At 36.7% G+C, this 11,546-nt stretch overlaps 1 protein-coding gene and 1 long non-coding RNA gene across 6 annotated transcripts in view; both read left to right on the top strand.

Annotated features, from left to right (window-relative positions):
* The window catches only part of SGO1 (shugoshin 1), a 14,830-nt gene that overhangs the window by 2,008 nt on the left and 1,276 nt on the right, over window positions 1-11,546 (top strand). For 3 of the 5 annotated variants that reach the window (XM_032267552.1, XM_032267562.1, XM_032267559.1), the window contains exons 2-6: window positions 877-1,025; window positions 1,107-1,303; window positions 4,478-4,554; window positions 6,123-6,181; window positions 7,388-8,191. In XM_032267552.1, the coding sequence (XP_032123443.1) occupies window positions 884-1,025; window positions 1,107-1,303; window positions 4,478-4,554; window positions 6,123-6,181; window positions 7,388-8,191 (1,279 nt within the window). In that variant the 5' untranslated portion in view covers window positions 877-883. The remainder of the gene's footprint in view (window positions 1-876; window positions 1,026-1,106; window positions 1,304-4,477; window positions 4,555-6,122; window positions 6,182-7,387; window positions 8,192-11,546) is intronic. The other 2 variants (XM_032267565.1, XM_032267573.1) reach the window with 2 other exon arrangements.
* Window positions 3,734-4,438, top strand: LOC116542578. The gene is made up of 2 exons (XR_004265274.1): window positions 3,734-4,235; window positions 4,313-4,438. It is a non-coding gene; the product is annotated as an uncharacterized LOC116542578 (long non-coding RNA).

The following is an 11,546-nucleotide window of genomic DNA, read 5'->3' as shown; positions in this document are numbered from 1 at the left end:
GATCTGTAAAGTGCAATCTATAGTAAAAGATGTTTGTGAAAAGTAGTTTGACATGTTTAGTAGCATGCTAAAGCCTACCTGACGTGCAACATTGAAAGATTAAGTATACACGTATGTATTTAATAGTATATTCCCCTGTCAGTTTTGCTACGTTTGACTGTATGTAGAACAATATTTAATGTCGTCTTTGCTATGTTCATAATTTATTGGGAGTAAAGAGCCCTAACCTTCAGCCATACTTTGAGAATGCTAGATTGTTCCTCTGTCCAAGTTCCTGCTCTTTCCAGCTCTGCAATTGTTACAATAGCCTATTAAAATCGTATGCAGTGCTACATAGTTTAAACCTCTGAGGATCACCTTGACTTTCTTGGGAGTGTGTGAATATCATAAGTGATAATTGGATTAAAAGAGTATGGGAGAATAATTGAATGGCCTGATCATTAGAGACGAGCTGGAAAACAAAACCCAAATATATGATTGCCTCTGAACTAATGCTGTAAGCCTAAGCACTAAAAGTTGGTCCTAAACATTTTCTATAAAAAGCATAAATAATAATGGCATAAATAGAATAATAAGCATTTTCAGTAGTGTCTTGCATATACCCCACAGTGAGTATTTGTTAAAAGAATGAATAAGTGACATATTGTGGAATCTTTGGGTTGGAAATCTATATTCAATAAAGCTTTACTATAAAGTGCCTGAGATGACATCAAAAATATTAATGAGATTTTAAAGGTGCAAAATTTATTATCAAGTTAGCTAACTACTTTGAGCTAATTCTACAGTTTATTTAATGCATTCATTATGAACAGTCTGTTTCTTAAGTTTTATATTTGATAATATTCTCTCTGATAAAAATTATTTTTTATTGTCTAGGCAGAAGATGGCCAAGGAAAGGTGCCTGAAAAAGTCCTTTCAAGAGAGTCTTGAAGACATAAAGAAGAGAATGAAAGAGAAAAGGAATAAAAACTTGGCAGAGATTGGCAAACGCAGGTCTTTTATAGTTGCACCATGCCAAGCAATCAGTAAGAGATTTTTATGTTGCTCTTTTATATCACTTTTAAAGTTTAGATTTAATAACTGATAAATTTTTTATCCACTTTTAGCCAACACTTCTACACTGCTGAAAAATTACCAAGACAACAACAAAATGTTAGTTTTAGCTTTGGAAAATGAAAAAGCCAAAGTGAGAGAAGCCCAAGATACCATCCTACAGCTGAGAAAAGAATGTTACTATCTCACATGTCACCTACATGCATTGAAAGGAAAACTTAGATCACAACAAACAAAAGAACCTGCTCAGGTATTTTCTTTACTAAGGCCAAATTTCTTAGTTTGGTTAAGCCATGAATTAATAGTTTAGATCAATTATGTTATTTAAATGAATTACTCATAGCTCAATTATGCATGAATTGTTTAAAATGTCCTTCTTTAGTGCTCTAGCACTGCTATTGCATTTGCCCAGTTAAGAAAGCTTCAAGCATATAGGTGTTTGAGGCCTGTTCCTGCCTAATATGGTTCTTAAAGCAGGTAGCAAGACAGGGTGCAGAAGTAGTTTAGCCTTTTGCATTGCTGGTCCATTTGAATGTTCAACTAAGTGAGTCAAAGTTTCTTATTTTTTTGCTATATCCAGTGGGGTTTTATAAGAACTACCTTTGTTTGGGTCATAGGGAGTATTTTTAAGTGCTTTTTGGAGAATCGTTTTTACCTACTTTTTGGCTAAATAGAGAAGACTATAATTCCCAGACATGTAATGTCATAAACATTTCGCTCATCAAATTTTTAATCTGATTCCCTTTGTGTCTACGATTATAAAGAAGGTGTTCAATTATGGTCCTGCTAGCCAAAATATAACAGATATGGAGAAAGTTTGCTTTAGGAGATTCTTTGTGTCTCACTGTACTATTGTGTATCATTGTGTACACAGTAATGTGTATTATTACTTATGAAAAAAGTAATGATGAGAGCTAGTTTATTTTTCCCTTTTCCCAGAAGCCACTGCCAGGGAAATGTGGCAGAGAAAGAAAAAAAGCAGTGGCAAGTGTCAGATATTAACAGAACATTTAATTTCTTCCCAGTGGCCATTGGTTTGCTGTGCCAGTGAAAACAGTTGAGTTGGCACTTAGGCCTGAAGGTCAGATAAGAAAGCAAGAATATAATGATTAGGGTAGGGATATAGGGGCACAGTGGGAGGAAGTGAGGGGTGGGAGGAGGAGGGGGCATGGGAGGAGGCAGGCAGGTACTTGAGAATGGAATTCAAGTCAGTTCTTGCCTCCCTATTGATTCCCTTTTTTGTTCTCCATGTGATTTAAACACGTGTAATATATACATACACAGGCAATAAGTACATATATGGTATATTTGAAAACTGCCTCTATAAAAATTAGGTATGTTTTCTTTACCTTCATGGGAGGGTTAGATTTTATTTTTTCTTTTTGAGACAGAGTCTTGCTCTGTCACCCAAGCTGGAGTACAGTGGCGCAATCTCAGTTTACTGCAGCCTCCGCTGCCTGGGTTCAAGCGATTCTCTCCCTCAGCCGCCCAAGTAGCTGGGATTATAGGTGTGCGCCACCACACCTGGCTAACTTTTATTTTTTTAGTAGAGATGGGGTTTTGCCATGTTGGTCAGGTGTCTCAAACTCCTGGCCTCAAGTGATCCACCCAACTCAGCCTCCCAAAATGCTGGGATTACAGGTGTAAGCCACCATGCCTGGCTTAGAGTTCTTTTTTTTTTTTTTTTCCTTCCAGAATATAGTGTTTTCTAATTTTTTCTTTTCCTTGTTCAGTCAACTAGTAGGGGGAAACAATTCCTCCAAAGGCATTTGGTTACTTAACCTCCAAATTCAGTGGTTACTTCTCTTTCTTCTTGATCTTCCAGTAATAATATACAAAACAGGGACCATTTTTTACTTGAAATACTTTGATCTCTTAGATTTCATGATATTATGCTTCCCTGGTTTTCTTTCTACTTTTCCGACTGTCCCATGTCAGTCTTTTCTGACTTCTTCCTCAGTCTACCTTTACATGTCAGTTGTTGGCCAGGCACATTGGCTCATGCCTATAATCTGAGCACTTTAGGCGACTGAGGTGGGAGGATCGCTTGAGCCCAGGAGTTCAAGACCAGCCTGGGCAATACAGCAAGACCCCCATCATTACAAAATAAAAAATAAAAATTAGCCAGTTGTGGTGGCATGAACTTGTAGTCCCAGCTACTTGGGAGGCTGAGGTAGGAGGATTGCTGGGGCCCAGGAGTTCAAGGCCTCAGTGAGCTATGATAGCACCACTGCACTTCAGCTTGGGTGACAAAGCAAGACTGTATTTCAAAAAATGAATGAATGCCAATTGTTGCAGACTCATCTTATTCCCTCTCATAGCTTTATGTACTGTCTGTCTGCTAATGCCGTTCTAGTTCATAGTTCAAAATCTAAAAACAAACACGTATACACACACAGCCAGTATTTGATATCTCCACTTAAACATTTACGAGGTATCTCAAACATACCTTATATAAAGCGCCTCCCCCAAAGATACTGTATACTTCCTACCTTCCTTTATAAGTCTTACTCATCTCAGTGAAGTAGCCTACCCATTTGTTTAGGCCAAAACCGTAAGAAGCTTCCCTCTCCCTCATTGTTCCCACCTCCATCCCTTTTCAGTCCTTGAGCTTGACCTGTCATCTCAAGGCCTTCTACTGGGCTTCACCTCCATCGTCATGACTCTAATCTCAGCTGATATCATGTCTTGCCAGATTTGCTATGGTGACCTCTCAACCCTTTCTACCCCCGACCTCTTTCAATCCATGCTTCAAAGTGTACAGGCTGATCTTTTAAAATCTTAAATCATTTTACTTCCTTTCTTAATATTAAGTACCTTCCCATCACACTTAGACTAAAGTCTAAACTCATGGCTCTCAAGGCCCTACATGTACCTCTCCTACTGTTCTCAGTGACTGTGTTCCAACCACAACAGCCTTTCTTGCCTAAATACAGCAAGATTTTTCTTATGTATATTTGCTGTTTCCACTGCCTTCTTTTCCTCCTGCTCTTTCAGTGGCTGGCTCCTTTGCAGACTTCTGATTTATTTCAGATTCATTCTATTTAAAAGAGCAATCCAACCGGAGTTATTCTCTGTCACCTCACCCTGAGTATTTCCTTCATGGCACTTATTGCAATCTGAAATTTTGTACATATATCTTCTCTTATTAAAATTTTATTTCCTTGCACTAGATTGTAAATGTTAAGATTGTGTAAGTGTTAATCTAGTGTTAACTAGATTGTAGTTACAATCTAGGGCAAGGAAATAAAATTAAGAGTTAAGAGGATAAGACTTATTTCGTTTTTGAGCTATTATTGTCTCCGTTCCTAGCACCATGCGTGGCACCATGATAGACTGTCAGTAAGTGCATATTGTTGAATAAATTAATGCTTTCTTATGCATACTTCAGTTATAACAGTGTTTTGTTTTAATACGTTAACAGAACCAGGAAATATACTCTTCTGGAATGGACCCCAATAGTGATGACAGCTCCAGAAATTTATTTGTGAAAGATTTACCGTTAGTATCAAATTCTTTATTATGATTACTAATACTAAGAAAGATTTAATTCTGCGATTCATTTATAAAAGGAAATGTCCATCATGTTAACTCGTATATTTGCAGTCTGATGCTTTCTTTGTTAAGAATATATTTAAGAGAATTTGATGTATTGAAATTCTGTCACATATAGCCAAGCTAAAACTTTTTCTGATCTTTCACTCCTTTCTTGATGCCTAAAAGAATCCTTACCAGAATTTTTAATTCTTCTTCATACTTTCCTTCAGTCATGTTTTTCTATGTACCATGTTCTTACTCTAAGAAGGATTCGTTATTGAAATGAGGTATTTTGCCAGCTCTATGAATAGTCTGGTTCAGAAAATAAATAAATAAAACATATTTAGCACAGCTGTCACACTGTCTTGCTGATCCAGTTCATTTTTCTAGACCCTATATACCCTCTTTCCTTCTCTTGGATCAAAGTACTTTATTTATTTATGAATTATTAAGATTTAATTATAAACAGTAAAATGAACAGATCTCAGTTACACAGTTTGATGAGTTTGACTAATGTTTGTATCTGTGGAACTAAAATTTCAATTAAGACATAGTGTTTTTACTATTAACATTGTGGGCCAGATAATTTGTTGTTGTAGAGGGCTATCTGTGCATGGTGGGACGTTTAGCAGCATCCATTGCCTCCACCCAATGAATCCCAGTAACATCCCTCAGGAGAATCAAAAATGACTTCAGATATTGCCACATGTTCCCTGGAGAGCATAATTGCCCTTGGATGAGAACTACTGCCATAGACAGTTCTTTCATGTCTCTTTCAAGTCCATACCCTTCTCCAGAAGTAACGCTAAGATGATTTCTGTCTGTATAGATTACTTTTAATCAGTAGTTTTTAAACTGTTGGACTTTAAGATCTGACAAAAATCTTTATGTTGTGGGCATAAGGTAAAATAAGGTAATTGCGTTTGTAGAAGATTTCTAAGTAGTTATTAGTTACCACAGCCATTACCTAAATCTGTTTAATGTCTAGAATGGAAAATTCTCTATAGAGAATAAAGAATATAATTACAATTAGAATGAAACTGCCAGAAATAGTGTTAGAGTATAAAGAACACTTCATGTTTCATGAACCAAAGAACAACATTTTTAAAGAAAATGAACAATGTTAGCTTCAGAAGAGTTCAATAGTTAAGCACCACAAAAGCATGTATTACCAACAGTTAACAGCTCTGCTAATGATAAAGCAGGCTTCTGAAGAGTAATCAAACTACATTTTTTAAAAAGTAAATTAATTCTCATTGGCTGTTTCCTTAATTAAATGAAATTGAGTTATATAATGTTTTCAGGTGGAACTATCCAACTCGATTGGTTAGTTCTTCAAGGAGTTGAATGTCATTAGTAACAAATCAACCTCCCTGTAATCAGCATAAGTGTTCTTTGGTTTCCTTTGATACATAATAGATGTACTGATTAAAATGATACTAAAGGAAAGAAAAGTACTAATTTAGGAAAATATTGAATTTGTTTTTATTACGCAATTGTTCAATTTCTTTTTTTCATTGGTATTTTCCAAGGCAAATTCCTCTTGAAGAAACTGAACTTCCAGTACAAGCAGAATCATTTCAAATAGAAGGTAATTCAAGTGAAAATCTGAAAATATTGCTAAGGGCAAGATAAGGTCTTTGAGAACAAATAATATAAATTTTTCTAATTTTTTAAAAACTTTTTAAATGTATACATCTGGTATTATGCTCAAAGCAAATCTGTTTATTTTACACAGAATAATAGAGTTTTAAAAATGTATCTATTGTGTCAAATCTGTAATCTGAAACTTTGGCTATAACTATGGCAGCAATTTACTGATTGCTACTACGTGTCAAGCTCTATGTTAGGCATTTTACATGCATAATCTCATTTAACCCACACTTAACTTGGGAATATAAGTACAGCTAGTCCCATTTTATAGGAACTCAAGAAGAAAAAGTACCTCACATGAAGAAGTCTACATGTTAAGAGCTAGGATTTAAAATCAAATATGAACTCCAGAGCCATCCCCTTCTTACCTCTTTTAAATTGATACGTCTGCCTTCTCAAATGTCAGTCTCCTCCACTTGAGCTAAGCTTCAAAGAGGGCATAACATTTGAATAAGCAAAACCAGACAAATACCCTCACCTTTCCTTAAAATACAGATTATTTTTCTTACCTGAGAAGCTTTCTAGTTACCCAAATTTTATTTATTTTTCAAAGAAAAGTTTTGTTCCCTCGCCAGTCTATGGACCTGACCAGGAGGTCCCACTTTTGTCCCACTTTGGAATATGAGGTTCTGCTTCTCTGAATCTGTACTCAATGATACAGACTATTCATTTTCTTTAAAACAAAAGCACATAAAAGCACTTTATAATATTTTTAAAGATTATAAAGATTGAGCGTCCCTTATCAAAAATGCTTGGGACCCGAAGTGTTTTTGGTTTATTTTAAATTTTGGAATATTTGCATTATATCAGTTCATCATCCCTAATTTGAAAATCTGAAATCCAAAACCCTGCAGTTAGCATTTCCTTGGAGCATCATGACTGCACTGAAAAAGTTTTGGATTTCAGATTAGGGATACTGAACCTGTACAAGATTATTTTACATGTCACATATAAGCTATCAGCTGATCATTGACAAGTAAATAGATGGTAATACTTAAGTTCCCCAGATTTTTATTTACAAATTTTATAACGTAGAAAAACTACAGAATGACTTTTTGGTCATTGAGTTTTTTACTTTGAATTGTAAAATTCTTGAAATTCAAATTTCCACAGTGTTTTTCTCATTTATTTTTTAAATTCTCAGACCGGATACCTACTATTCCTCAAGACACGCTGGGATATGATTTTGATTCAGGTGAAGCTAAGTCCACTGATAATATCTTACCTAGAACTGTATCTGTCCGTAGAAGTTTAAAGAAACATTGTAGTAGTGTATGTCCGTTTGATAGCTTGGATGATTTTGGTTTTGAAACCAGTCATTTGGCAGGGAAGTCTTTTGAATTGGAAAGAGTTAGATTTTTAGATCCACTAGTAAAGGTGCACATACCTCAAAATGTACAACACAATGTTTGTCACTGGAACACAGACCAAGTTAACTTACCACCAAAGCTGATTCAGCCAGCAACATTTACTAAAACAAAAGAAGACTTTTTAGAATCTAAATCCGAACAAACTAAAAGTAAGCAAAGAGATGCACAAGAAAGAAAAGGAGAAGAGAAAAGAAAAGCTAACAGGAGAAAATCAAAACCTATGTCAAAATATAAAAAAAATAAAAGCAAAAATAAAAAAACTGTTTACAAAAAAGAAATGCACAAATCTTCCAATGATGCTTACAACTTCAATTTGAAAGAAGGTGTTCATCTTACTCCTTTCCGACAAAAAATGAGCAATGACTCTAATAGAGAAGAAAACAAGTCTGAAGTGAGCATCTGTGAATCAAGTGGTTCAGGAGATGATTCCGATGACCTCTATCTGCCCACTTCCAAGTGCATTCAGAATCCCACCAGTGATTCAGATAGACCAGTCACCAGGCCTCGATCTAAAAGAGCACTGAAATACACGGATGAAAAAGAGACAGAGGGTTCTAAGCCAACAGAAACTCCTACCAGTAAGTGATCTACTTGTTTGCCTGCGTTTTTAATGTTTATGATAAATGATCACTACTGATGCTTATATACTATACTTACCATCTGTTTCTCTGGTGGAGGTTAGAGACTACCATCTGTCTCTCTTTGGGGGAAGTTATGGTCTGATTAAATAGTTGGGGGGCTGGGTGTGGAAATCACAGTTGTATTGCTCTGACCTAATTCAGAGATTACTTGTTACGGAGTCAGAATTTTTATTTTCAGTAAATGAGGACTTCCAAGGAGACAGAGGGACTTTTTTGTGGAGTTAGGTTGAATTAAAAAGTAGCTTTTATGCACTTACGTGAAATATCTTCTTGAAAGTGAAATCATATTTGAATCCAGTGACTTATTTTAATGTTTTGTTTTGTACTAAATTTGACAGAAACTATGATTTAAAATAATTTTCTAGTTAGTGAACATGGCCTAATGAAAGCAAGAAACTATTTACTCAATTAATAGGCCTAGTGTTCTTTTGTATGACATCTCTAAAACTGGCTCAGAAAATAAAATAAAAAATCTTTTATTAGATCGAAAGTCGGCATAGTCCAAATGTTCATAATACAACCTACACCTATCCACCAAGGTTCTCATTTGGCAATTTTAGTTAATACAAGTAAAACTAGCATGTAGTCAAGTTGTATCATTTTCAAAATATTGTCACATCATTTTATTTGATACTCAGAACAAATTCTGTGAAGTATAGGTGTTATGTAAGCTTATTTTGTTTGTAAGGAAATTAAAACCTTAAAAAGTGAACCAACTTTCTAAATTAGCCAGTTAGTGGTAGCAGGCAAATATCTTTTCTTTTGTTTTGTTTTGATTTTTTTGAGACGGAGTCTTGCTGTATCGCCAGGCTGGAGTGCAGTGGCACAATCTCGGCTCACTGCAACCTCTGCCTCCTGGTTCAACCAATTCCCCTGCCTCAGCCTGCCAAGTAGCTGGGACTACAGGCACACACCACTATGCTCGGATAATTTTTTATATTTTAGTAGAGACAGGGTTTAACCATGTTGGCCAGGATGGTCTTGATCTCTGGACCTTGTGATCCACCCCCCTTGGCCTCCCCAAGTGCTGGGATTATAGGCATGAGTCACCGCGCCTGGCCCAAATATCTTTTTTAAAAATATACCGTAGGCCGGGCGCGGTGGCTCACTGCGTTGCCATTGCACTACAGCCTGGGCAACAAGAGCAAAATTCCATCTCAAAAAAATAAATATTTATATATATATACACACTGTAATGATGTTAGAATCAGTCAAACAACGTTGGCAAAGTGTTGATAATTATTGAACTTGGGTAACTCAGAGTTTATTATACTGTTATTGCCATCTTCATGTACATTTGAAAATGTCCAGAACAAGTTGGAATTTTTTGTTTTTTTCACTTTTTAATTGAGACACCCAGGCTGGAGTGCAGTGACATGATCACGGCTCACTGCAGTCTCAACCTCCCAGGCTCAAGTGATTCTTCCATGTCAGCATCCCCGGTAGCTGGGACTACAGGCATGCACCACCACAACTGGCTAATTTTTTTGTTAACTTTTTGTAAAGACAGGGTCTCACTGTGTTGCCCAGGCTGGTCTCGCAAATTCCTAGGCTCAAGCGGTCCTTCTGCCTTGGCCTCTCAAAGTTCTGGGATTATAGATATGTGAGCCACCACACCCAGCCCATAAAAAATACGTTTTTAAAAGAAAAAATATATACTCTAAAATAGTATTACTCATATTTTGACCATAGACTTTTTCTTAGAATGCAGAATCTCAGGCCATACCCCAAACCCTGGAGTCAGAATCTGCATCTTTTTTTTTTTTTTTGAGATGGAGTTTCACTCTTGTTGCCCAAGCTGAAGTGCAGTGGAGCGATCTCGGCTCACCACAACCTCCACCTCCCATGTTCAAGTGATTCTTCTGCCTTAACCTCCCAAGTAGCTGAGATTACAGGCATGTGCCACCACACCCGGCTAATTTTGTATTTTTAGTAGAGATGGGGTTTCTCCATGTTGATCAGGCTGGTTTGCTGGTCTCAAACTCCCCACCTCAGGTGATCTGCCCACCTCAGCCTCCCAAAGTACAGGGATTATAGACATGAGCCACCGTGCCTGGCCAGTCTGCATCTTTTTAAGAAGTTCTCCAGTGGATTCATATACATATTAAAGTTTGAGAAGCATTTTTCTAGAATACAGCAATTGATCTGATATTATATAATACGTATTTCCCAGCTGGGCACGGTGGCTCAAGCCTGTAATCCCAGCACTTTGGGAAGCTAAGGTGGGCAGATCACGAGGTCAAGAGATCGAGACCATCCTGGCCAACATGGTAAAACCCCGTCTCTACTAAAAATACAAAAATTAGCTGGGCGTGGTGGCGTGTGCCTGTAGTCCCAGCTACTTGGGAGGCTGAGGCAGGAGAATTGCTTGAACCCGGGAGGCGGAGCTTGCAGTGAGCCGAGATTGTGCCACTGCACTCCGGCCTGGCGCCTGGCGACAGAGTGAGACTTTGTCTCAGGAAAAAAAAAAAAAAAAAGACATTTTTCCCAAACTGAAAGTTGGAATAATTAGTACAGTACAGTATACTTACGTGGCAACAAAAAAGACAGACTATAAAACCCAGATAACACTGGAGCATATGGCTCTTAGTGTACAGTCATTTCACAGTTATAGTTTACCTTTATGGAGATATAGTTTGCTTTGTAAAGCTATTTGAGATTGTCTTGTAGTGTCCTTACTATGTGTTGGACATTTGCCTCCCAAATAGGTATAGCTCCAAAGTATAACTTGGATGTTTATGATGGGAAAAACACTGAGTAACTTTTTAACATGCTAACTTTCCTCCTGGTTTACACAGAGGCTGTTATTTAGCATTTTCATTTACTTAATAGAAGGAATTTTAACAGCTTTATAAGACTATAGGAATACACTTGATAATAAACCTTGGTATTGATAAAGAGAGAAGACTTTATTCTAAATAGCAAGGTGTGACTAAAATAAAATTCCATGGCTAAACTCATTATGCCCAAGCTATTCTAGAAGAATTTTACATTTTAGTAATGTGTTCTATCAGTTCTTCATATCTATTATAATTACTATTTCAACACTGAAAGGAAGAGAAAAAAATGATGACAAAGCTAAAAAAAAAAAAGATATTATTGGGCATGGTGGCATACACCTGTAATCCCAACTGCTTGGAAGGCTGAAGCTGGAGGATCGCTTGAACCCAGGAGGCACAGGTTGCAGTGAGCTGAGATCACACTGCTGCACTTCAGCCTGGGCAACACAGTGACATCCCGTCTCAAAAAAAAAAAAAAAAAAAATTTAAAAAAAAGTGCTGGATTTTGTATA

The sequence above is a fragment of the Sapajus apella genome, unplaced genomic scaffold (genome assembly GCF_009761245.1).
Source record: "Sapajus apella isolate SASKATOON/1434 unplaced genomic scaffold, GSC_monkey_1.0 scaffold4, whole genome shotgun sequence".
NCBI lineage: Eukaryota > Metazoa > Chordata > Mammalia > Primates > Cebidae > Sapajus > Sapajus apella.
The sequence above is the reverse complement of the archived record's forward strand: the minus strand, read 5'-3'. Positions and strand labels throughout refer to the sequence as shown.